The sequence below is a fragment of the Falco peregrinus genome, chromosome 3 (assembly GCF_023634155.1).
Source record: "Falco peregrinus isolate bFalPer1 chromosome 3, bFalPer1.pri, whole genome shotgun sequence".
NCBI lineage: Eukaryota > Metazoa > Chordata > Aves > Falconiformes > Falconidae > Falco > Falco peregrinus.
In genome coordinates, this window is record NC_073723.1 from 111,808,350 (window position 1) to 111,834,516 (window position 26,167).

The 26,167-nt window shown below is 58.2% G+C and overlaps 1 protein-coding gene across 1 annotated transcript; it reads right to left on the reverse strand.

Annotated features, from left to right (window-relative positions):
- Window positions 1–1,000: 1,000 nt before the first annotated feature.
- Window positions 1,001–25,618, reverse strand: FHAD1 (forkhead associated phosphopeptide binding domain 1). Its single transcript, XM_055799933.1, has 28 exons — window positions 25,466–25,618; window positions 25,075–25,284; window positions 22,716–22,806; window positions 21,474–21,562; window positions 20,870–21,184; window positions 19,327–19,450; window positions 18,433–18,563; window positions 16,967–17,032; window positions 16,469–16,573; window positions 15,918–16,025; window positions 14,507–14,581; window positions 13,997–14,149; window positions 13,415–13,610; window positions 12,463–12,533; window positions 12,003–12,140; window positions 10,525–10,632; window positions 10,222–10,311; window positions 9,807–10,032; window positions 9,242–9,323; window positions 8,745–8,851; window positions 7,833–7,992; window positions 7,422–7,530; window positions 6,219–6,354; window positions 5,237–5,358; window positions 4,795–4,878; window positions 3,818–4,038; window positions 2,367–2,532; window positions 1,001–1,320 (listed from the first exon to the last, which is right to left on the reverse strand). The coding sequence occupies exons 1-28, from the start codon at window positions 25,559–25,561 to the stop codon at window positions 1,240–1,242; spliced, it is 3,660 nt and encodes a 1,219-aa protein (XP_055655908.1). The 5' UTR covers window positions 25,562–25,618; the 3' UTR covers window positions 1,001–1,239.
- Between the last annotated feature and the right edge of the window lie 549 nt (window positions 25,619–26,167).

The window sequence follows — 26,167 nt, forward strand, 5'->3', positions numbered from 1 at the left end:
TCCCGTGCCCTGGGGGGGCTCCATTGCCCTGGGGGGGCTCCTCTGCCCTGGGGGGGCTCCCGCTCCCGGTTCAGGGCGGGGGGGGGCGGCCCGGGGGGCCCCGCGGGGCCCAGCTCCCACCTGCAGGCAGCCGCCCTGGCCCGGGCGGGGGGCGAGGGGGCACACGTGGGGTCGGGGGCCAGCCCTGGCTCGCCCGACAGACCCGCCGAGGTCCCCGACAGACCTCCAACAGAGCCCCCCAGAGATCCCCCGACTGACTGCCCCCCCAGCTCTCCAACCGAACCCCTGACAGATCCTCCACAGATCCCCAGCAGATCCTTGACAACCCCCCCACAGATCTTCAACAGATCTCCAACAGACCCCCTCAACGGACTCCCCACAGATCTCCTTGCAGACCCCTCGATGGATCTCCAACAGACCCGCCACAGATCCCCGACAGACCCCCTGACAGATCCTTGACAGACCCCCCAACAGACTCCCTACAGATCCCCGACAGACCACCCACAGATCCTAGACAGATCCCCCAAAGATCCCCTGACAGACTCCCAACAGAGATCCCCCCCAAATCTCCAACAGACCCCCCCCCAGATCCCCTGACAGACCCCCCAGACCCCTCTTCGAGGGCAGCAGCCTGGGTAGGCACATGGCCCTGCCCCAGCCCACCCAGCCCAGCCTTTGCTCCCCGCTCCAGCCATCACCTACGGGCACAGCTCCTGCTCCCCTTCCCCTTCCCCTTCCCCTTCCCCACCCCACACTGCACCCCACGCCGCAGCCCACCGCTGCAGCCCTGCGCTCCTGGGGGACCGTGTTTCCAGCCTTATGCTCCAGCTGCCCACCACAGCACGGGACTGGTGGGCACTGGGGTCACAAGCGCAAGGGGCGACGACTGGAGGAGGGTGGGCAGGCGATGGGGCAGACCCCGTGCAGCTGCCGGGCTGTATTCACACACACAGACACAGGTGTCTATCTATCTATATGAATACATATGTACACACATCGCATATACACTGACATGTATCCAGACCTTCTCTATGCCATAAGCCCACCGCACTGGGCAATCCATGTGCTGTGGGAAAATCCAGTCCCAGGTGCCGCGCTGACCCGCTGGCATGCCTGGAGGTACAAGATACCAACGGAGGGTCCTTAAGGTGTGCCCACGCCTCGCACCCCACCCCACGTTACAGAGCCCACGGCGTGGGGACCTGCTCCCACCGCAGACCCTCACTTGCAGTGCCTGTCCTACGCGCAGCCTGTCTGGACAGCTGCTGCCACGAACTCCTTGGCCTTCGGCTTTCCTGAGAAAGGCTTCTTGGCTGCAGGCTGCGGAACAGGGAGAGGTTGAACGTCACATCACGCTCACCTGCAGCGCTTGGCATGGCTCTTGGGCCAGCTGCATGATGTCCTTCTCCCTTCTCCCTCCCCCCAAGAGCCCAAACCCACTGCCACGGCTCAGGAACGCCCAGCCTCTCGGGAGGGTCCGGCAGAGCTCAAAACCCCTGGGTCGCTGACAGATGGAGTGGGGACTGCCCCACATGCCCCCACAGCGCAGGAGCTGGGTTGGCCCGCAGCACCCAGCTCCTCACCTGGTGGCCCCTCAGCCACCGCTGCCGCAGCAGGGCACAGCCACCCCGTGGCACCCGGGAAGCTGCGCCAGCCCCGCTGCCTGTGCCCAGCCTGTCACAGACACGAGCTCGGCACGTTACACCGGGCTTGCGGCTGCTGCCGAGGCTCCACACTGGGCTCCTCCACCTTTCCGGCTGCAGCAAACGCCGCAGAGGGGCCCCACGCAGGCACTGTGCCCTGAGAACCACCAACGCTCTTGCACCTTTCCAGCCTGCCGAGGCTCTGGGGGTCTCTTGCCACAACCCCCTGCTCTTTGGTTACCGAACACTGCCTGAGCGGGTCACCCCAGAGCGAGCAAAATCACACTTCCGTGCCTGCTCACCCTGCCTGGCCTGTAACCGAGCAAGCGGAGGGCATCGCTCCTGCCTTTGGGAGCACCGGCACAGCCCGGAGGCCCCTTGTCCTTGTCCCCTGCCAGGCTCGGGATAATGCCAGGAGTCACCTGCCTTCTGCTTGCAGGATTTGCCTCTTACTAAGAGGCGAATGTTGTGGCTGTGCCGCACATCCCCGTGCCGTGCATCCCTCGTGCCACACATCCCCTGTGCTGCGCATCCCCCGTGCCGCGCACCCTCTGTGCCTTCCTACACTGTCGGGGCGGAGGCAGCTCCCAGTGCCTCGCTGAGCTCAGAGCTGCCCAATGCCCGCTGTGAGCTGCCTTTGAACCCTTGGCCATGGGGATATTTGCCTCCCCGGGACTCCAGGTGCCCTCAGGGGGCTGCACTTACCCACTCCCCTGCTCTCACCTTCAGCCATCTGGACTCCTGCAGCAGCTTCTTTGCCTGGGTCAGCTGGATCTGTGTCCTCTCCAGAGTCTCCTGCAGCAGAACCTTCTCTTCTGCCTCCCTGTAGGCTTCATCCTTCAGCTTGGACTTCTCCTCCCAGCACTGCTGCAGGGATGCTTCATTCAGCCTGTGCAAAACAGATGGGGGGCAGCTCTGTCACCCCCACTGAGCTGCGACCCCCAGGCGGGGCTCTGCCCAGAGGCGATGGCTGTGGAGCACAACCACACGGTGCCCACCCCCCACCTCAGACCCCCATGCCACGGGGTGACACTACGGGCTGTCAGAGCAGCTGACACCTTGCACGTGTTTTGGCCAGCGTTTTCCCTGCTCCTATGCCTTACACCATGGATGAGAAGCTGCCTCTTCGAGGCTTCCCCCTCCTCACGCCCGCCCCCAGGCACCCCTTACTGATGGCGGTGGTCCTGATACCGGAGGAATTTTACTGCTCTGCTTAATTGTAAATGTTGCAACTAACATAGCCATGACATCGCCATGCAGCGCTGCGTTGTGTAGTTCAGCTACTAGTAGGTAAGAACCGGTGCAAAACCAAGACATGAGCCCAGAGTGCTGAAACAGGGCCAGGAGAAGAGGAAGATGATGAAGAGGATGAAGAAAGGATGAAGATGTCCCAACCAACCACCAGAGGACCCCTGACCCATTAGACCACATGTAGATATGGTATGTGGTTCATGGAGCTGTAATGAATATGCCAATAGTTTCTCAGAAATGTCATTAACTTGTATAGATTGGCGATGTAAAGACAAACGGTGAATAAAGTCAGGATGCACATTAGGAGGAACTTAGACTCTGCATCCGGCACAAAAAATAAGGAATGCCTGCTTTCTAAAACTCCAAACCGAGTATTACAGAGTTTTGCCTCTGATTTTTTGGTCTCCGTCCCTTCTGTTGGCGGACCAGCCCGGACAGGGACGCTGGGCGGCTGCCGCCTTGGAGATCACTATCAGACCTCTAGCCTCCTTTGAATACAGCAGCACATTTACACCAGCCCAGAAATAACCTTCTACACCATGGCACCAGCGCACCCATGGGTCCCACCCTGCTCCTATAACCTGGTGCGGGAGCATCGCCTTCGGTCCGGACAGCCCTTCCCATCAGCTCCCACACCTGCCTCCTGCTGCCCCGGCCGGGCCACCCACTGTCGTGTCCCAGGGTCTGGCCACCGCAGGCTCGGGACTCTGTACCATCACCACTCCAATGCTGCTCAGCCGCACAGCACCCCGCACAGCACCATCGCAGCACCGAGGGGCCACGTCTCTATTTCTCCCACCGCTTTGGTTTTCAGCTGTGCCCACCACGCGCCCTGCCTCAGGGGCCGTGCTGCTCCGCTCCCCCATCCCACATGGCTTTGCATCCCGGGACCTGGGGCTAACGGCCGCCTCGCCTTTCCATACCTGAGCTGTTTTATTTTGGCCTCGTAATCTTTCAGCCTTTCTTCTTTTCTTTGTAGGCAAGTCTTGAGGTTCCTGACCTTGTGATACAGCAGCTCCAGGTCCTGCTGTCTCTGCATGCCTGCTTTTTCCCTCTTCTCCTGAGGAAGGTTCTTCAAAGGCTGCATTCCTGAGAGCCTCTTCATCTCCATCAGCTTTCCCAGAGCTCTAATTGCATCAAGGTACTGCGGGCACAAAAGGAAATGCATGATTTACTCTGCCTGCCAATTCCTCCACCACCTAACAGCACACTGCTCAGCCATCTGCTTTCTTTCTGCTCTACGGAGGAGATGACAATGGCAATGTCACCGGGAAGCTGCCACATGCCTTCCCCTTCCGTTTCCACGTGGGCTTCCCCTGGGCAAGCTCCTCAGAGCTCGCCTCGACAGCCGGCTGGCTGCAGCTCCCCGTGCCTTCGGCGTGCACGCACGAGGCGCTCCGGGGGATGATGCACTGCGCCGCAGCATGACCGGCCCCTGTCACACCTGGCGGTCAATTCCCAGTCACATGACTCTTTGGGGTGGGATTTTGTCCTTTCCCAAGATGATCCCTTTGCCCTGCTGGACTTTTCCACACCCTTTTCTGAGGGAAGAGACCCACTCACGCAACCCAGCCGCTATGCTGGGTGGAGGTGGCCACCTCCTCTGGCAGCTGTCTGCCTTGTGCCTCCTCTAGCGGGTGCATCAGTCAGCAAAGGTCTCTGTCCTCACCAAAAGCCTGCCCAAAGGAATATCCCTGAAGACATTGGGCAGAGAGGGGAGAAGGACACGCTGTTGTGCACCCTGGGGTGCTGGGATGTCCCCCCCGCAGATGCCCAGCACACCCCGGGCCCTGTGACACGCTGTTCCCGATGCTGACTGCTTCCTTCTGAAATGTGTTTCAAAACACCCTGCGTTGCATGAACGTGGGGTACCCTTTCCACGTGTCTCTCGCCAACATACCATCTTCTCACCGAAGTCCATCTCCTCAGCTGCCTCCAGGCTGGCAGGCCCCTGTGAGCCCCCATTGGGAAGCTGGCCAGGAACCTGTGCAGGGGAGGAAAGACCAAGGTGGCCTGGACCACCTGCCTTTGGGTTCCACTGCCTCCTCCTCCCCGCACAGCAAAAGCACCCCGGCACTGCCGTGGTCCAAAGCCTCCCACCCACACAGCCTGTGGTATCCCCGAGCAGCGCTACACCAGTGCTGCTGGGCCAGACAGGAGCTGCCCCGGCTCTGCGAGTGCTGCCTTCCATTAGGCTGCACCTCCCACCCTGCCAGATTTTATACCTCCCTCTCCCCCCTGGGCTGCTGCTATAGCATCCCTGCGAGCCTGCCCCTCCCTAACCCAGGGAATACTTTCCCAAGGCAGCTGCCAGCCCCACGACCCACAAAGTGCCTTCTTACCTTGCTCACTTTGGCTCCTGGTGCTTCTGCTGGCTTCTTCTTGAGACCCATCTTGCAAAATACTTCCTCTGGCAAATCTTTTTCCAGGACCACCACTGGCAATGAACTATTCTGCGTGGCAGCTGTGGGCAAACACAGAGTCACTGCATCGTTCTGCTCTCAGTATGACACACCACAGCTTCATACCTTCACGTTGCAGCTGCCCCAAGGCTGGCCACGCTGCCCTTGCACAGAGCGCACGGAGAGACGTGCAGGCTGTGGAGCAAAGCCCACCCCAGCCGCCCCTGCACACCTCGCTAGCTGTTTGGGCATTGCTCTCGCTACAGAACTAAGTGGGACACCACCCTGTTCATCAGATGGCAGCACCACAAACTGCTACTCTACTTGTTGCTTCTCACCAAAAAAAGTGCTGCTTTTGCATGCTGCTCTGGGTGCACAGATGCACATGGTGGCAAGGGCCCGGCAGAGAAGCAGGCAGGGTGAGCAGACAGTGTGCAGCACTTGCAAGCTTCTGAGAGCACCGCAGCAAGGCTCCGTCCCTTTGGGGCACAGCTGCTCTGTCTTGCTTTGAGGTGAGCAGCACCCCAGCGCAGGTGCCTGCTTGCACCCCGCTCTGGCTGCTTGGCAGCTGCTGCTGCAAACCCCTTTGCCAGCTGCCTCTGCTGGCTCCTGCAAATGCCACCTCCTCCCCTGTACCAGCTTACTGGCACATGATGCCCGCAAAGGATGCTGAGCGCCTTTTTAAAGCCCACAGCCATGCTGCGGGTGCTTCAGAGGTGATTTCCCATCACCTGTGTGCGTTACACGCACACACACGTGCGTGGGAGAGCTGACTTCGCAAAGGCAAAGCCTGAGCCGCTTGCAAGCAAAGAGCTCGAGCCCCCAGCACAGCCCGTCACTTTATGTGCTCTGCTGGCACCAATCCCAGCTTCTGCCGAAGCCAGCAGATGCACCTTCCCTTTACAGGGACAGCCACACTTACCTGATGACTGCATCTTCTCCAGCATCTTCACTCTTGCCCGCAGCTCCGTCAAACCTTTTTGTTGGCGCTGGATTATTTCCTCATGCCTGAGGCCTCGGCATTTCGTGCCGAGCTTGACCAGCTCCAGCTGCAGCCCCTGCAAGAAGTAGCCCAGCCTGGGTCTGGTTCCACGCCAGCTCAGCTGACCCCTGGTTCTGAGGCAGCCTTACTGGCAGATGCTGCCCACTGGGCACTGGCCAAGAGCAAAGCCCACGGAGCATCTTGCCGTGGGCTCGTTGGGCAGAGGAGCAGCATCCAAGAGCCCTTTCTCGCTCTGCTGCAGGACATAAGCCCCACAAAAGCCGGGAGAGGGACCATGCGTGGCTCCCAACAGCCACATCGACATTTTCCACAACTGTGGAGTGTTTCCCATCTTCAACGCACCAAGACTGTGCTACACACCGTGGCCAGAGCTCAGACTCTCTCATGCATCGTTCTCTTTTAATCTATACCCATGCCCACAGATGCACGTGTTGCCCTGGTCCAGCCGCATCCAGCTGGCTGCGTTGTGCCCAACAGCCAGACACACAGACAGCTAGCGGGGGCTGCGAACAGCGCGCTCAGGTCCGGCTGCCAGTCCCTGCAGCACTGCTAGGGCCAGGCTGCCCCTCCGGCCTCCCACACTTGCCACCCCATCACCACGTGTGGCACAGGACGGGCGAGACCCCCCGCTCGTCATCTGGCTGTGAGTCACCGCCTGGCCGCCCGCCTCCGTCCAGCCTGCCTCGCTGGCACGCTGTCTGCCACTGTGGTGGTACAGGCTGTACGAATCCTACAGTCCCTCCATCTGCTGCTGCAACCGCCTTTGCGTTCTTCCCGTTTCTAGCACCGGGAAATCAAGCAGGGATTTGGTGCAGGCGGACAAGGAGCGTCCTTTCCTGTCCCTTGCAACGCACTGCCCCTGCACCCTCAGCCCTCCGCCTGCTGCTGCATCCTCAGCAAGTTCGGGACAAGGAGGGAGTGCTTGCAGATCTTCCCACCCGCTGCTATCCCCTCTAATTAGCAATTATCGCAGCCATGAGCACGCACAATGCTTCACGGTTCCAAGGCGCTGTGCAAACATCAACTCGTTAGCTGGCAGCAGTGCTGGTGCGGGAGAAACACTGTGTGGGCACGTGGTACCCTCGGCACACCCAGAGCTTGGCAGACTCTGTGCCAACTTACCTGCTTGGAGGCTTTGGCTGCCTGTGCTGGTCTCCTGGAAGCATCCTCTGCCTTTTCCACCCTTTCTTCCAAGGAAGCCTCCAGTGCCTGGCAGTGGGCTTTGGCTTGCCTGTGCCGAGAGACAAGACCATTGTGGGCCACCGTGATGGGAGAAGGTCGCCCAAACAACTTGGGAAGAGCAGCATCCCACACACCCACTGCCCACCACCACTGCCTGGGTGGGAACGTCCCCGTCGGTACAAGCAACTCCTCAGCAATCTGCCTGCTGGCACGAGTGCCACTAAACACCAGTTTTTGGTTCATGTGATGCTTCTGTAGAGATCACACTGCTGAGCTCCAGTGTGATGCTCTCACATGGCTCTTTCCACCCAGAAGCTTTTGCAACACCTGGGGTCCTGGCAGTGTATATACCTTAACTCCTCAGCTGCCACTTGCAGATCTTTATCCTTCTTCTCCATGAGTCTGGACATCTGGTATAGCTTCTCTTGGAACAGGGACAATTCCCACTCTTGGTGTTTCAGGTGGGCCTGGCTGCGCTCCTGTTCCACCTTCAGCTCCTCGGACAGCTCCCCTGGGCACACAGCAGCTTCCTCGGTTTCTGACTGTCTCCTCACCCAGCCCCAGGGGACCTGCAGTTCTCCCTTTTCCCAGTGTGCCCTCGCCATGCCAGGGCTTGTTCCCGCGGAGCCTGGCCCTGCCCTCGGCAGTGCCCCTGGGATCCCCAGCCGGGCCAGCAGACCCCACTTTGCTAAACGGCTGAGCAAGACGCACACCAGAGTCATTGCTGCCTCTGGCAATTTGCCTTCAGGTTGCAGAACAGGCTCACCAGTGCTTCCCTACTCGCTGCCTTTTCCCCTCCTTACCTTCCTCATTGGCTCCATCCCTGCGTTCACATCTCACCATACAGGCAGCGAGCACAAGCCGTGCCCACGCCATCACTGTCAGGCTCCGGCTCCTTCCCGCCCGCTCTCCAAAGCCACCCCAGAGCACGGGCATGCCCACCCAGGGACCCCACTCTGCTGACTCAGGAGCTCCTCCAAGGAGCTCACCAGTAGGATTTGGAGAAAGAGGGACCCTGTTTCATCCACCGCTCTGCACCCACGGACCCTCACTCCCTGTCACGCTGCTATCGTTTAGCCAAGGGGCTGGGAAGAAGTCGCCTCCCTGAAGGGAACAAGGGAACAGACCGCTGGCTTTGCCCTGAGCAGAATGATACCATCGCTTTGGGATGGTGACGTCTGTTTCCCGTTACCACCTGCCCACATCACTGCTCGGACAAGGGGTGGATGGGAAGATGGAAATGCCGCAGCACGCTTCACTCACCTTTTATGTCCACTATCCTGGCTTGGGCCACCGCAAGCTCTCTTCTTAGTGTGCTGATGGCAGCATCCCGGGCCAGGACCGCATCCTGCGCTGCTGCCAGCTCCTTCCTGAGGTTCCCAAGAAAGAGGCTTGCAAATCCCACGGTTCATTCAAACAACTCAGTTCACAGACCCTGCGCGTGCCCCCCTAATCCGCACCCCACGATTAATCCATGCACTTAATGTTTTCAGCTGCCTTGCGGTCCCCTGGGCTCCTGCCTGGGGCACCCGCACTTGCCCGCTCGCTCCCACCCGGAGCCATCCGGAGCGGGCAGCAGATGGCTCACCCGCTGGTCAGCATCACTTGGACACTACCTGCACTTAAGACCCCCTCGGTCTAGCCAAAGGACTCTTCATCGGCGCAGACAGCCCCTTGGTCTCCCTCCAGCCCCCCCCCGAGGGATAACGGCTCTTCCCCAAGCCCCCAGACCCAGCCCCCCATCGGCAAGCGCCGCTCACCTCAGATTTTCATGTGCCTCGGTGGTGAGACAGGCCTCCAGCTGAGCTCCCAGTGTCGACTCGTGGGCAGTGCTCTGAAATCCTACAGACACAGAACAGAGGCTGGTTACTTCTCGGTGATGCAGAGATGTTGGCCTGCCGCTTTGAAGCCTGCAGGACACCTTTTTTTTTTCGTTTTGGAAACCCGTGTCTCTCAGAGTGCTGCTCCAACAGCACTTGGACACTTCCTTCCACCCTTCCCGGCTAGGGGGGGCTTCTGCCAGGGGGCAGCCCCCCGAAGCACCCCAATCCCGTTGGTTGGGAGGGCAAGGAGCCCGTCTCCAGCAGGGAAGCCCCATCCACAGCTGTGGCACGCCACCAGTTCCCAAAGCCACAGACCGACGCACTGCGAGGCCCTGTGAAACGCTTTCTTCAGGGACCCACGGAGCTTGTCCTGCATGCGGGCAAACCTTCGTCTTGCACAACGCTTCCCATAGCAGCAACAGCCCTGCTCCCTCTCCACACCAATCCCACCTTCACCGAGAAGGTTCCCAGCACCCACTCATCCCACGCAGCCCTTAGTTACCTTCCAGTTTCTCCACGAGTGCTGCTTTTTCCTCCTCCAGCACCTTCTGCTGCTGCTTGGTCTCCAGCAACCTGTCCTCTAAAGCCACAATGGTCAGAGTATGCTGCTTGCTTTGCTCTTTATATTCTGCTGCTTCTTCCCGCAGTTTCTGCTGCTGTAACTCATTCTCCTTCCGAACACTCCGGAGCTGCTTATCCTGTGTGAGTACCTGCTGCCGCAAGGCCGCCTAGAAAACAAGGTGCACGCTCTCACTTTTCCTTTGGGATCGCGATCCGCATCCTCTCACCCGGCGGGCAGTCGGGAGGACAGAGGGAAGGGCAGGATTTCAGGGCTGTGGGGCCCAGGGAACCCCTCCCCACCGAAACCCTGCCCCATACTATGTCCTCCGCCTGCACTCGTGGGTGGTCGCAGCTACCTCTCGCTTGGTGCTTTCCTCCAGCTTGAGCTCAGCTGCTCTCAGTTTGCCGTTGGTGACCTCCAGCTCCTCGGACCGCCTTGCTACCTCCTGCATGAGGACATTGGCAGCAATTAAGTTACCGAACTTAGTGGAATCCACCGTTCTCTCTGTGGAGATGCATCTCTGCCTACTGGGGAGGTGGGGGTGCACCCCACAGCCCACCGATGGCCCCTGGCCAAGCGGACCAGCACGCGACAGAGCGCTTTCACGGTTCTTTATCCTGAGCCTGAGCAGCTCTGCTTTACCATGCGAGCCACTGACCTCGATCAGGCTTCCCAGGTGGGTCTCCAGGTCCTGGATCTTCTTCTGTCCTTCCTCCACGGCTTGTTCATACTGGGCCTTCTCCTTGGCAACAGTGCTCTCCAGCATCTGAGAATTGAGAGCCCACAGTTTCAGCACAAAGTTGTAGCATTCGGCAAAAGACCTCGACTCCGCTGAGGAAAGCAGCCAGGAGGGTTTCGGCTGGGACAGAGCTCATTTTCTGCTCAGTAGCTGGCGCAGTGTTGTGGTTTGGGTTTGGTGGAGAACAGTGTTGACAGCACATGGATGTTTTTAGTAGTTGCTGGGTAGTGTTAAAGTCCAGAACTCTTCAGTCCCTCAGACCCTGCCAGCGGGAGGGCTGGAGGGGCACCAGGACTTGGGAAGGGACACAGCCAGGCCAGCTGACCCAAACTACCCAGAGGGATATGCCACACTGCTGGACGTCACGCTGAGTACATAAACTGGGGGGGTTGGCTGGGGTCTGCCGATCACTGCCTGGGGGCTGGCTGGGCATCGCTCAGCACGGGGTGACCAACTGCATTGTGCATCACTTGGGGTTTTCCCCCTTCCCTTTGGATATCATTCCTCTCCCCTTCTCCCCCCTTTTAATTACAATTGTTGTTGTTATTATTATTAAAATATTAAGTTGTTCTTCTCAACCCTCAGGTTTTACCTTTTCCCCAATTCTCCTCCCCGTCCCGCTGAGGTGGGGACAGGAGCGAGCAGTGTGGTACTTGGCTGCTGGCTGGGGTTAACCCCGCCAGAGGGTCCCCGCTCTGGAGCAGGGGCACGTTATGGGAGAAAAGCTTGGCAGGACACAAGGCAACTCCAGGGAGTACAGCAAAAAGACCAACAAGGAGCCGCTTAGCTGCTCCTCACCTGCCTCCTTAGGCAACCCAGCCCTGGGCAACAGCTGTTCCCCACACGACAGGCACAGAAGCACGCGAGAAACTGCCTTGCAAGACCCCACGATATGCTGTCCCCATCATGACACGCAGCAAACCGCCTTGACTAACACCATGCCCTCACCAGCACCATCGGCTCCATAACCTGGCCTTCCCCGGGACTGAGGGTGCCCCCCCGGCTCCACGGGGGGGGTAGATCACCTTTCCCAGCCAAAGCAGCCCTGAAAGGAGCTCAGCCCGGGGAAGGGAGGGAGCAAAGGGCTTGCAAGGAAGCCTGCTGCTGCCTACAGACCATGCAATGCCTTACAAAGCTCACAACTCTGGATGATGTTCCTTGCTTTGCGCTTTCTCCCAAGCACTGGTGCATCCTGCTGGCACCCATGGGTGCTCCCCAGCTCCACCCTGCGTACTCCGGGGAGTTCCCATCATCTGCATCGATAGCGAAGAGCGTCCACAGCCAGCCCCTTGGGGCTGCACCCAGGTGGTTCAGAGCTAGAGGCTTCTGCCTCTCACCAGACACCTCTTTTTCCCACACCACAGGCATTTTCCTAACAAGCAACCGCGCCTCCATACCTCCTTGCTCTCCTTGTCCTTTTCCAATATAATTTGCTGGATTTTTAGCTGTAGGTCTTGCTCATATTTTGCTTCCAGCTTCTTCATCTGCTCCTGCAGCTCAGTAGCCTGCGACTCCCGCTGCTGCTCTAATTGCACCTAATGGTGGATACCGAGGCGTTCAGGGGAGCATCTTCACAACAGCGGGGCAAGATGTAAACCTCCTGCATCCATTCGCTCCCAAACAACTCCCAACAGAGAGGACTGCCCTCCACCCTGGCTGCACGAGGGACACAGGCAGTGACACGCTGATGGTGGGCTCTGTCTTCTCCATTGCCTTGCACTTACTGCAGACCCCGGGACCTCTGCTACTGTACCTTCCCAATTCGCGCCCCACACCAGCTTGCTGTGGGCTACCGTCGTGCTTACCGGCAGAAAGATCCCAAACCACCTCGCTTTACATACAGATGAATTTCTGTACCTGTAGCATCTGATTCTTCTGTGCAGCCACCTGGCTGTTCTCCAGCAACATCTCAAGAGTAGCCAGCAGCCCTGCAAAAGCCGAGGGAGGCTTGCTGCACGGGGTGCTCATGCAGCATGTCCACCACCTGCTTGCCCCCTTGCACGACTCCCTTGGGCTATTGCTGACCTTCATCTCAGGCCCTCACCCTCCTCACCCAATGCTGGGAGTCCACGTTCCTCCAGAGGCAGCAGGGAGGAGAAGGGACTGCCACTGACTTCCCACAAAGCCACCCCCTGCGCTCGCTGGGTGCCCAGCACACACACACCTGGCCGGGCTTTCCCTCCCGCTACTGGCGACAGAGGCATCCGTGGGCAAGTTCTGCCTTAAACCCGGAGACCCTCGCTAGCCTCTGGCTACAGGATTGAGGCTCCGAGGTTCCCTTGGAAAGGCTCTGAGGGGCCAGTCGAGTGTCACCCCTCTGCGCTTACTAGAGCCGTGGCACATTCCCACCCCTGGGACATTGCGGCTGTTGCCCAGATGTTGCTGGAAGGGAGCTCGGCTGCGCACACAACCCGGGTGCCTCTTCCCATGGGAGACTTGCCCTTCTCACACACCGCCACCCATGAGGCCACATCACCCCTGTCTCCTCTAAGCCCGACGCTTCCGCAAGAACTGAGGATGGCTTGCTGCTGCCCAGTGCTCCCAGTGCTCCCATTACCACCCTGCTAACCACGGCAGCCTCACAGACACCCCCCTGTACCCCTATGGGCGGCATGGCTACACAGGGCAGCCGGTGCCACGGTGGCAGGGGATAAAAGCCCAGTGCTGCCCCAGTGCGTTTCTTTGTTGCCCACCTCGCCTGACATTCCCCAGTGATGGCTCACGCTGGCCTTTCTTCTCTATGGCTGGCTGGCTAGGACATGCCACCCAGAGCTGCTGTGTTCCCAAGGACACCCAGCGGGACACAGACCTTTGCCAGAGGAGTGCAGGTCCATCTCCACGCTAGCCAGGAGCTGCTCCATACCCTCCAGCCAGGTTAGGGGCACACGTGCCAGTTCCACCACCATTGCCCTGAGGGCTGAGATGACGGGATGCAGGCACATTGCCTCCAGCCTCTTCAGCTCCTCTCGCAGGTTGTGGCTGCTGCAGGAGCTCTTCAGGCAAGTCTGGGCAAAAACACAAGCGATGAAACAAGTTAGCTGCCACAGTCCGTGGGCTTCTGGGGGTTGGCAGCTAACACAGCATCTCTGCACATCTCCTGGGTACCACTGCAGGAACACTTGGGTACCACACTTTGCTTCAAGGGTCACCATCTTCAGTGGGACCAGCTCCCTGCAGGCCCGGGGGAGGCCCCTTTCTGTGACACCTCCTCTTTCTTTCCCACCAGTGCTTTTAGGGGCTACACACACCTCTCACTGCTCAGGAGAGCTGCACGCTGGTTGGTGCTGAGGCACTGGCATATCTGCTCTCTGACCTAGCCTCAGGCCAAAAACCTGCCCTGTGCTGCTCATCTCCCGACTGCCAGCTTGTCATCGGTATTTAAAGGACTGACCTGGAGCTCCTGCAGGGATTTCTGGAACAGCTCAAGATTGGCAGACACCTCCTTTTCCTCAGAGAGCCTGGAGCTTAATTCCTCCTGCAGGTACTTCTCTCTCTCGTGGCTTTGCTGGCTCTTGTTGGAGATCTGCCTGACCTTCTCTAGCACCTGGCAAAAGCAGGCCAAGGAAGAGGAGCCTGAGGCGCTGTGCTAATACCTGTCTGCAGCTGCAGGACGGCAGATCGTCTCCGTGGGCAGTGATGAAGGCTTGCCACAAACTGGGAGTCCCGCCAGACTCCTGGGCTCCTCTCTGTTGCAGCCCCCTGACCCCATCCAGGCTTTGGGGGACCAAAGGGTTGTGTCTCCTCCACATGAACAGCTGGGACAGCTGTGGCACAATTTACCATCTGGAGAGGCTTGGACGCTACCAGCACTACCGTGGAGGGAGCAGGCACCATGGCCAATTCGAGCCACACTGGGCTTTGGAGGCACCGAGCATCTCTGTGCACTGGGATCCAAACTCACCTGCTGCTCTGACACGTCTTTCCCTGCTGCTGCCGGAGAGCAGGCTTGCATCACTTGGGTTTTGAAGGACTCCAGCTACAGCAGAGAGTGACACCAGAACACAAAAATCACCAGTAACCGACAGCAGCTCTGCCGCCTGCTCTACCCACCCCGCACACACCAGCACAAAGGGCGTCCCGGCGCCTGCCACCCCTGCCACCGAGGCCCTGTGCGGGCTCTTGCCCTCCCCTCTGGACACTGCTCAGCTCACGCACCGTTTTCACCGCGTGCCTTGGCCAGGGTTCCCTGACACCCCTCCTTTCATGCCCCTGGTGGCTCGCAGCCCCCGGGCAGCCAGGTGCTGCGATTCACCCATCCCTTACATTGCCTATGAGCCGTGCGGTGTGACCACCTGGACCCCAGCAGGGGAGACTGTCGGGTCCCTGCCACCAGGGACGATGTGACCCCGGAGCATCCCCTGCTGCCTTTCCGCTGCTGCGGGAGGATTAGGATGACAGGGCCGGTATACATGGCAAAGGACAGCCCGCCTGAGCCAGGTGGTGGATCCATCCTGCGCTCTAGCAGGAATTGCCCCATGGCTGGTTCCTATTTCCTCCTGAAAGGCAGTCGGTGCAGGCTGGACTGCTACACAGTGACCGGGGGCTGGAGCCCCCCTGCTGCGGAGCCAGGCTGAGGGGGCTGGGGCTGCTCAGCCTGGGGGAGAGACAGCGCCAGGGGGACCTTGGGGCACCTCCCGGTACATAAAGGGGCTACGAGAAAGCAGGAGGGGGCTTTGTACGAGGGCACGTGGTGACAGGGCAAGGCCGGAACGGCTTTAAGCTGAAAGAGGGGAGACTGAGGTTGGATCTTGGGAAGAAACTGCTCCCGGTGAGGGCGGCGAGGCGCCGGCACAGGCTGCCCAGAGCAGCTGTGGGTGCCCCAGCCCTGGCAGTGCCCAAGGCCAGGCTGGACGGGGCTCGGAGCAGCCGGGACTGGGGGGAGGGGTCCCTGCCCACGGCAGGGGCTGCAGCTGGGTGCTCTTGTGCGGTCCCTTCCCACCCAAACCGCTCTGTGGTTCTATGAACTAGCACAATGTTCTCCAGCAAAAAGCCGTGCCTGCCCAGAGCAGCATTACCCAGGCACAGAGGAGCGTTCACACAGGTCCGGAGCAGCCTAACTGGGATTACAGAGAGTACAGCGCCTTTCTGTATCCCATTAAACTCACCACATCTTCTACAACGCCTACACAAATCCTCTGGATAAGCCTATTATACCGCACCCAATGACAAGTTAAGCCCCATGCCAGGGTTCGGTGCTCATTTCTGCATTTCCCTCCCTGCACTCATACATGATGTCCTTCCCCACAAGGAGACCCCTACATGTGCTGCCTACAGCCCCAGCGGCAGGCTGCTCCCCCCCGCTTGCCCCCTACCTGCTCCTTGGCCTGCCCCATGGTGGCTCTCAGCAGGTGCTCCCTGCGCCCCATCTCCTGCAGCTGCAGGGCTCGCTTGGCACATGCTGCTTCCAGCTCCTCCTGAGCCTGCAACAACAAGAGCATCTGCATATCAAAGCAATACCCGAAAATCACGCCACTCTTCCCATCACAAGCCTCCCAGCAGAGCTCTGCAATACCAGGAGGCACGCAGCAATCCTTTGGCTGCAGCGCGTGGGTTTGCAGCATCGCCCCCCACCTTGCTGTCACTTTTTGCCCAGGCTTGCTCCCCGGGACAGCATCCATCCTCAGCTTTCCACCACGCTGCCTGCACAGGCCAGCCCGCTACTGGCGGAACCTTCTTCCCTTGGGGTCCATGGCAGAGCTCAGAGCCTTCCGGCCCCCTGCCTGTATCTACAAGCCTGTGTTCCTGGGGCCTGCTGGCCCTCGTCACGCACCTCTGCCACCCCTGCCAGGCAGCCAAGGTACCTGCTGTGTGCTCGCCAGGGTGTGCCTGCCCTCCACTGCATACCCCATAGCCAGATGATTACCTTGATTTTCTCAGCCAGCTTGCTGCGGATGCTCTCCTGCTCAGCACAATGCTTCTGGATGTCCTGCTGCAGCCTGTCCATGTCACGTTCCAGCTCCCAGATGCGCTGCAAAAGTCCCGGGATGGTGGAGGGTCGCACCCAAGAAGCCAGGCATTGCCTCTCAGGATGACTTCACCCCATAAGTGAAACATTTTTCCCAGCCGTCCCATTTCATCTACCCTGCCTTTGTCTTCTAACCTAGTTTTACTGTGGTTATATGGGCTTTCAAGTGGCATTTCACTCTCATTTCTGACAGTGTCCTCCTGCATTGTAATGCAGTGTTACAATTTCTATGGGCATCTATGCTCCTCCGGTTCCTTATGCACATTAGGTGCCGTCTATTACAGGAGCCGGATTCCAAACAAGTCCCTTAAAATGCCCAGTTAATGATTCTCTTGATGCATTCCTGTGTCGCTGCTCTCCCGTGCACTCCATCACCCCAAATGACTTGAGACTTACGTGTCGGCACGTAGTTATTTCTTGCTTTTCAACTTCATGCTTCATTTCCTCTTTAATTCTAGAGCACTAGAATGAACAGCAAGCAGGGAAAACAAATCATTAAGGCAGGCAGATTCTGTCACTTCTGCAGCAAATGTCAAGCTGTACTTCAGTGCTATGGCCCAGCTGAGTGCTCATATGCCCAAGGGGTGGCAGAGTGCCCATGATGGGGCCATCAAGGCACTGAGAGCACTGGAGTATCTGTGCCTGGAATTGACTGGATTAAAACATTGCTTTAATTGGCTGAGAGAAGGAAAAACATCTGCAGGGGGTACCTGACAGAGAGAAAGCCCTCTGGCCTGAGGAACAGTGTAACGGTGGAGAGGGCAAAGGATGCTGGAAAACAAATGCTACTTTCAAACACCCACCGTCAGCAGAACTCGATGTTAACCAACATTTCCAGGTTAATCATCCCTGTGCCAGGCTGTGTGTGGCAGCTCGACATTTCAGGATATTGGTGTTCCAGAGACTGACCCCATTCTGCCCGCCCCAAGCACCTTTCCCACAAGCTGCGTGCACCAGCTCTGGGTCTTCCTGCACCCATGGAGCAGGGGAAACAGCAGAGGGATGCTCTGGGACATGCGCTCTGCCTACACGTGAGCAGTGTGGGCCACCAAGGGCCAGTGGGTACTTGGGTAGCCTCTCTGCACTACAAGGATGCTTCCCCGGCATGCCTGGTCACCCCTGCTCCCCTGCACGGCGGCTCGAGCGCTCCCACGCAGCCCCTTTCACCCGTTCAAGGGCTGGCCCTCAGCAAAGCGGGCCACATCATTTGTCTCCAGAGAGCAACTCGGGGAGGATGCTCAGCAGGGTACAGGCTGGCAGGTGCCATGACCGCTGCCTGCACCCAACCTCTGCATCTTTTCCATTCCTTCAAATCCACAGTCAGTCCCTGAAATCACTCCTGGAAGTGTACCTGCCTATCCAGCCAGCCCAGACGCAGCGCCCGCTCTGTGCTTACGATGCAGGCGATGCAGCAACACCAGCTGAGGAGGGAGCTGCAAATACAGCGAAACAACCTGCCACACAAGCCGCTTTCTTTAAGGGAAAAACCAGGCTGGGCTGCCGGGAGCCACATAAAGACAGAGATTCCAGGGCTCCTCAGGAGGACCTCAGCATGAGGGCTTTGCTAGCAGACATCCAGGGTACATGAATGTGGAACAAGGAGGGGGATGAGCAAAGTGACACCGCTCTGTCGGGCGTTGCATGAGCCCTAGATGTGACCGCAGCCCCCTCACTGCTACATACCTGTGCTACAGCTCCACAAATTCTTTTTGCACGCAGCTAGGACCTGTGGGTTCCAACTGCCCTGATAAAGAGCTGCCCAAACAGAGCTGCTACAATCCTCAGCAGGGAAAAGCATGGCCCTTCTCAGCCTGCTTTCCCACACTCACACGTACGCAAGGCTAAATTACTGAGCTATTGACCTTGGCAGAAATAACCGCTATCTGATTGTCCTTTTCTCTGTTTTCCTTCTTCATTTTTCCAACCTCTTGCTCGAGCTGCTGGATCCTCTGCTCCTTCCCAGCAATCTCCCTTTGCAGGCTGCTCACTAGACCTGTGAAAACCAGCTGGGGTGAGAGGCTGCCCAAGCGCATCCCTGCCAAGCCCTCCGGCCGCCCAGCAGCCCTCCTCCCCCGACAGCCGGCGGCCTCGCAAAGCCGAGTCAGCTTTTGGCATGCCGTGCTGGATGCCGCTCTGTGACAGTGTCACTAACAAGCTCCTCGAGGCCTTGCAGGAGGATGAGCAGCTCCTACGGATCTGTTCTTGCTGCCTTACTTGGATCCACAGCTCTGATGTCTCCTCCCTGCCTGGCACCGATATCACACCCTTAACTCAGGCAACACATACAAGCGGAACGCTTTTGCTGCTCTCTCTGAACGCGGTACAAAAGCCAGTATTTCGTGCCCATGGGGCATTCCCTGTGCCCGCCAAATGCCACGAGCATTGGAAATGGCTCGTGGTCTGAGGCGGCTTCTGCAGCAGCTTGGGCAGGCAGGTCTCTGCCACAGCACCTGTCACACAGCCCCGCTTTTGAGCGGCTCCGAGCCTGCACTGCCGTCAACGTTTGAACTTTTTTCCCCCCTACCAAAGCTCTCGGTCCCATCGTTTGCCACCTTCCCTCCCCTCACTGTCCTGTCCTGTCTGACACCGCCTGCAACTCCCGCAGAACTGCAGGACACAGACACAGAGGATGGACAATTTCCAGGAGCCACTACAAGTGGCTTGTTGCCTGGACTGTTTGGCCAGTGCTCACTCGCTGTCAAGAGCCGGTCCCAAACTGCATCATGCCCCTGCGCAGAGCTCCAGGGATACAGTACCTGTGGCCAGAGCCTGCTCCTTCTTCAACTTCTCACTCTCATTTAGCAGCCTTCCAATCTCCTGGTCTCTTTCATAGAGGGAATGGCTGAAAATCTGGCTGGAGCCTTTCTGCAGGTCGATGATCTGTAAAACACAGATGCCCCCCGTGTTACCTGCCGCATCACTTATTGCCTCTATTACAGCTCCCCTGGAAGAGGGAAGTCTAGCACTCCCAGGATATGGCCTGATGGGGCTACCCTTGAGCATCTCCAGCTCACTCAGCACCTTGCCTCGAATGGCATTGCCTCTAATTTGCTTTGGTTGTTCATGCTCAAATCCTGACATAAGAGGCATGGAGAAGTACCATCTCCCACCATTAGCCATGCTGGTGATCTGTGGCTGGGCCGGGGTGACACTGCTAACACTTTAACAGCCAGAAACGCCTGTAGATTCATCGCCTTCTCCAGACATATGTATTTATTACCAAATACACAGATCCAGAGCCGCTAACAACTCCCATTGGCGTTTCTTCTGCAAAGATGTTTTTTACATTCCCCCCTGGAAATGGGGATGGGGGAACAGCCTGTGCCATCCACTGCAGCTAACATTGCTGTGCAGGAGGCACAAGCACGCTCCCCACCGCTCAAGCAACTGGTTTCGCAAAGCAGTTACTGGAGGGCACAGAAGAGCACATGGACTGGTGGGCGAGGCTTTTGTCAGAGAAAGAAAAAGTGCCAGGAAGAAAAGAAAGGCACCGCACATCATCTCATCTTGGCAGCCTAACAGCAGCCACGCTGACAGCACCCCAAAATTATCTCGCCTCTTCTCCCCCCAGGAACCTGCTGCTGAAAAACTCCTTTTCATGACAGTCAGGACCAGCAGAGAGCATTTCACCGCCTCCTTCAGGCCCAGCAGGAGAGCAGGATGCAGCCAGGCCAGGCTGGTGGAGATGCCCAGCTGCTGACCTGTGCACCACGCATCAGGCCGGCTGCGGGGACCGGCCCCTTTCCCACCTGGAGACACCCAGGAGGACCCTGTCACTGGCTTGCCAGGATGTTTCCAAGGCCTCAGAAGGTGTGGGTGACACACACACTGCTGCTGACATCCCCCTGGAGAAGGCCACTGTAAGCCCTCCCTCCTTTACCCAGCCACCTATTTCCAGCTGGGCTCCATGGGCCTGTGTGGCCTTTGGGATGGGTATCACACCCCTGCAGCTGCATCCCTGCAGGCTGCTCCCGCGGCCGGGGGGAAGCTCGGTGTCCGAGGTGACCTTGCATGCCTTTCCCGCACCCAAAGCTGGTGCAGCTTCTGTGTCCCTCCCCGCTGCAGCTTTACAGAGCCCACCACGTACAGGGGACATGTATTCACTGGCTTCTTTAAGGTCAGCTTGCAGAGGAAGCAAGCAAATGTGCAAAGCAACTGGAATAAAAGCAAAAATCCCACTGCCCTCATTTCCCTTGGTTTCTGACACTCGAGCTGCTCCTCCCAAAACCTGGGTGTTTGCCCACCACCTGTATCGGCACGGTACTGTCCCTGCTCAGTACTGACCCTGGCACTCAGTACCTGTTCCCTCAAGGCTTTGATCTCCTCTGTTTTGACTTCCAGCTTTTGGTCCAAGGCTTTGATCTCCTCTGTTTTGGCTCTCAGCTGTTGGTCCAAGGCTTTGACCTCATGTGTTCTGGCTCCCAGCTCTCGGTTGATGGCTCCCAGCTTCTGGGTCAGCTCTGCCTCGTTCCTCATTGCTGCCTCAGTCAGGGTCTTTGCCATCACTGTGATCTCATCCTGCAGATTGATAACCACCTCCTTTTCCTGCTTTGCTTCTGTTCCCAACCCTGAGAGGCAATCCATCTCCTTGTCCAGTTGCAGAAGCTTTTCACCCTGTGGGCAGATTATGGCAGTTGTCTGCCAGCCTGCTGCTACGGAGATGCTGGGACACCGGCTCTGGTGGTACCAGCTCATGGGCATGGATTGCATGCCACCTGCTCGCCTTGGCTGCCCACATCCCACTGCACCACATCCTCCAGCCACCCAGCAGTCCCCTTCAGTGGCATCCCCTGCACCCTGCTGGAACACACGGTCAGACACACAACCATTTGGCAGGGTTTATTGCCTGCTCTGCCAAGGGCCAGGCCAGGGATGGCATCCCTCACACCTTCCCCACCATCACCTTCTGCGAGACACAATCCGCATCACGAGGCACCAGGGAAGGGGCTCCCCATAAATGTCTCACATTCCTGTCTGGGCTGCTCCTAAAGTCTGGAAGAAAAGAAACACGACAGCCGCAAACATCAGCAGAAGAACTGCTTGCAGGCAGCGGTAACGCTTCTTGCAGCATCCCCCTCGCTTGCCTCAAACCTACGGGAAGGCAGAGGCTACTTCGCAGTCCGTGAGCTCAAGTCACCACCAGCAGACAAACCAACTCTGTGGCACCCAAAAGACCCTTACCAGTGCAAACAGTCCTCACAACAGAGAGGAATAATACACCTCCGGGAACCAAAGAAGCCTCGAAGGCTGCAGAGGCGCAGCACGGAAAGGCTCCTCTGTTTGGCGTTGCCAGCCCCACGGAAAGAAGCTATGCTTCCAGGGCTCGCCGCGTGCAAACGGCTATGCTCACTGCCACTGGGGCTGTGGATCCTTTTGGCCCTATTTCCTAAAATTCAGATGAATACGTGCTACCTTGGAGTGTGTGCTTCCTTCCCGTTACCATCGTTGCAGTTTCCAGTTCTGCATCTTTCTGCGATGCTGCTGGGACTGCAGGGTGCTGCCCCTGCTCTGCAGCACCAGCCATGCTTTGGTTCTTCCTTGCTGACTTTGCATTGCTTACACCACCCCAAGCACCCAACCCCAAGCCAGGCAAACCATTGGACTGCGTGTCAGGCCACAGTGAGCTACCTTCACAGCAGAAGTCTCCTCCAGCTGCACTGTTCCTCAAACCCCTGCCTCTGCTCCACTGCTGTTGCATACTTTATTTTCCGACATGTATCAGCTATGGACCTAGTCTACAATTCCTGCACTCGAGACAAATCCAAGGAGGCAGGCATTACCTGCACTTTGAAGGAGGAACAAGCACCCCTTCAAACACAAGAGGAATAGGCGTGGGGGTCACCAGTGCAGATACAAGTCAGCCATCACCCTTCCTGAGCACACAAGGAAAAAGGAAGAGGAAACGTGCCTCTCAGCTGTGAGAGCAATGGCATTCCCCTCTGCATGTCACAGCTCTTTTTGTTCCTGACCCAGAGGCCACCAAGGACCATACATGGTGTCCTGTTGGCTCCACTGGAGAAAGACTCATACCCAGTTGCTGGTGACACTTGTCACACCCCGGCTCATATCAAACCCACCTCTGCTCAGACCCACGCTGCTCAGCATTAAGAGGCTGCAGCCCACCGGGCTGGGCACCGGGGCATACCTGAACTCGACGTGAAGCTCCTGCTGGAAGAGTCCAGCAAGGTGGTGGTGGTGGTCACGTTGAGAGCCCAGGATCTGCTGGGTTGCTCCTGCTGTGGCGGACGGGGCACATGGGCAGATCTCCTGGTAGACCAACTGCCCAGCAAGCTCAGAGGACGCTGCTGCTCCAGCAAGGGTAGGTGGGAAGGAGTTGGTGACAGGGAGGGTTTAGGCTGCAAAACAGCCGGGAAGGGCCTGCTCCACGTCGTGCAATGATTCATGGCGGGACAGGACACCTACAGTGGACAAAGACCACGTTACAGCAAGCCTTTTGGGAGGTGCTCAGCCCCAACGTGCACACACTACATTGTACAAAACCCGGGCCCAGATCTGAGTGGAAGCAGCATTTCAGTCCTTTCCTGTTTCCACCCCCAAGTATCACGCTCCCAGCAGGAAGCCCAAACGCTTTGCTGAAATAGAAAGAAACAACTGGGGTTTGCCCAGTCTTTGGAGCTCTTTCCCCTCTCTAGGTTTAGCTACCCTAATTCTGTGTGCCATTTGCAGCATCCAGAATCCCTCATTTCACGCCTCTCCCAGCTCACATGCCTGTAGTCCAGTCCTATCCCATCATTTTGCCCATTCACCAGGCTGACCCAAAGCCTCCCAGTGCCCTCTTGGCTTGCCATCCCAGTTATCAGACCTTGCACTGGGCCTGTCACACTGGTAATTGTGACACCAGCTGTTATTCCCCTTACGAGCCGAGCTTTCCGGCATAGCAGAGATGAACCACTATTAAGGTCTCATATGCCGGCTTACGCGTAGCCCTCAATTACAAGGGCTGAACCAAACACCCGCCAGCATGCCCTTGGACCTGGCCTGCACGAGACCCCCAGCACCTGGTTGTCACCCCAGCATCTGTCTGTGATGGAGCCAAAGAGCCCAGCACACGCCTCCCGCTGCTCCAGCACCTCGTCTTCTCCCAGAGCATGTCTAAGCCCCATCACTCTGGCTGACGATGCTATCTGGGGTGCCTGCCCACGGCTGGATTCCACCATAGCATGGGTGCTGTCCCTTCCTGGGCGCTTGTCCCGCACTCCGAGGTGCTGCAGGGATGTGACTCCTCGCCAGGTGTTGCTCCCTGTTAGAACATGTGCCCCTAATGCCACCGAAAATGAGAGACCTACCTGTACGAGATGCTTTGCAGGGTGCAGCACAGAGGGGATTTACTCTGCAGTCAGCAGGGTCGGGCTTCAAAGCAATTCCACCAGAGGAGGGTGGCAGAGCCCAGAGCGATGGTGAGGCACCCACAGGGCTTCTGCTAGACCACGGTGCAACACGGCTGTCCGTGGACATCCAACACGTGCATGTTCAGAAAGCCCGGTGCTCGCGGCTCCAGCAGGTATTAGCTTCACCTAACCAGCACCAGCACCCCGGCTGCTCCGGCGTCACCGTGCAGCTTGGCGGCTTCCGATTTCACTTAGCCAAGGCTTTCTGGAGAACTCTGCCCTCAGCAGGTCACCCTGAGCCACCGGGATCCTTGCCGAGACCTCCCAGACCAGCACGTGGGTGCGCAGCCTGGCAGACTCGCGTTCTGTTTGGGGGATGCTGCTAGGTGTTGCTAGGCGACCGGGTTCCGTGACCCCCGCTGCCAGGATACACATACACACATGGGGGCTGGAGCTCAGTATCTGCTTTTTTAGCTTCCTCAAGAGCCAGAATAACCAAACTACCACTGGAACTTTGCAATCCTTATCTGGTTTGTAACCCAAAGGCTCAATGACCTCTGCAGATATCCCAAAAGGGTTCTTCTCCCGGAGACAGGAGACTGCCGCTGTGTTCGGCTGCATTCTCCACCAGTTGACAGTTGCTCTGGATTTCTGCCGCGCTGCAAAGCCAACTGCCACATGCCACCCGTGCCACACAGCACGTTTTGGTGGCTCCAGCCACCCGTGCCACACAGCTCATTTTGGTGGCTCCCACCCGTGCTGAGCAAAGCACCCTCCGGGCTGGAGCTCTTGGTTTGCTCTAGGTTTGATCCAAGCCTTAGTTTCTCTGTCCCTAAGTAGCGTTGGAGCAATTAATCAATAAATAACACACGAACAGAGGAAAGGGACGTCTGCCAGACCATCTCCAAGGGATTTTTTGTTTTTTGGTTTGGTTTTTTTTTTTCTTTGCCCAGGTCCAAGTTGCTGCTGGGAAACCTGCCCCCTGCTTTTCCTTTCCCTACTGAACTGGCCGAGTTTCTTCAGCAGAGGGAGCTCCGGCTTTTCATTCCCCCCAGCCCGGCCTTTCCCCGGGATCGCCCAGTAGAGACAGGGAGCCAGCCCCAGCTCCCCCCCCGGCAGCCCCACGCAGCCCCCCCGGCAGCAGCAGCCCCTTACCTGGGCATCCCCCTCCACCACCAGCTGGAAGGATGCTGCCTGCCCCGTACCGAAGCGCAGGCTGTCCCCCGCCGTCACCCTGACAGCCGCGTTTTGGACCTGGCACCCATTGACGAAGGTGCCGTGGGGGGAGTTGAGGTCCTGAAGGACAAAGCTTTGGTCCCAGGCGATGAAGGCGAGGGCTGCGTGGTGATGCGCTACACCTGGGGACTGGCAGCAGGCAATCAGCGGGCAAGCAGGGAACCTGCTGGAGGGCAGCTCGGGTTTGGTTACTCCTCGGTCAGGCCCCCCTCTCCTTGGGGTAAGCAAGCCAGGAGCCCCCACGGACCCCGGTACATCCCTGACACCCGCAGCACCGTGGCGTGTGTGGGGGCTGCCACCTCGCCCTTACCCGCAGGACGATGTCGGACGCCGGGTGCCTGCCTATGGTCGTGGTGCGCGGGCTCAGCTCGAAGCAGCCCTCTGAGCTCCTCAGGAAGGCTCGCATCGCCTGGCCCCGTCCGCTGCACGGCTGGTGCTGACAAAACCAACCCAAAAACCTCCGAAGAGCTACTCCAGCCCCGCAGCAACCCCGCATCCCACATGCAAGCGAGCCGAGAGCTGCGCGGCTGGTAGCCGCAGCCTGGCAGTAGCCTTGGAAACCCCAGTCGCGCCTGCTGCCACCCTCCTGGGTGCCTTTTCCTCTTTGTTTTGTATTTGCGTTGGTTTTTTTGTTGTTTTTGGGGTTTTTTTTCCCTTCTCCTTTTTCCAAGCAACTGGCCCAGCAGCACAACATAGCTCTGCGCCGGCTGCTGCTCTCCCTGCCAGCTGGGGACACGGGCAGGAACGTTTCCCCACATATCAAAAATCTCACAGCGGGTCTGTGGCAGCTGCCAAACACTTTTTTTCTCCATTTTAATTATTTTTAATTTCATATGCGTGCACAAACAGGTTTTGCTACCTCAGACAAGCAGATAAATGTTGCCGCCTGGTGCCGGTGTTGCTGTCACCCACCAGCACGCTTCTCCAGCATCATGCCTTCATCCCAGGCTGCCACGCACCCTTTTCCAGCAGAAAAAGGGAAAATAACACACCTGCCACCAACACCCCCCCG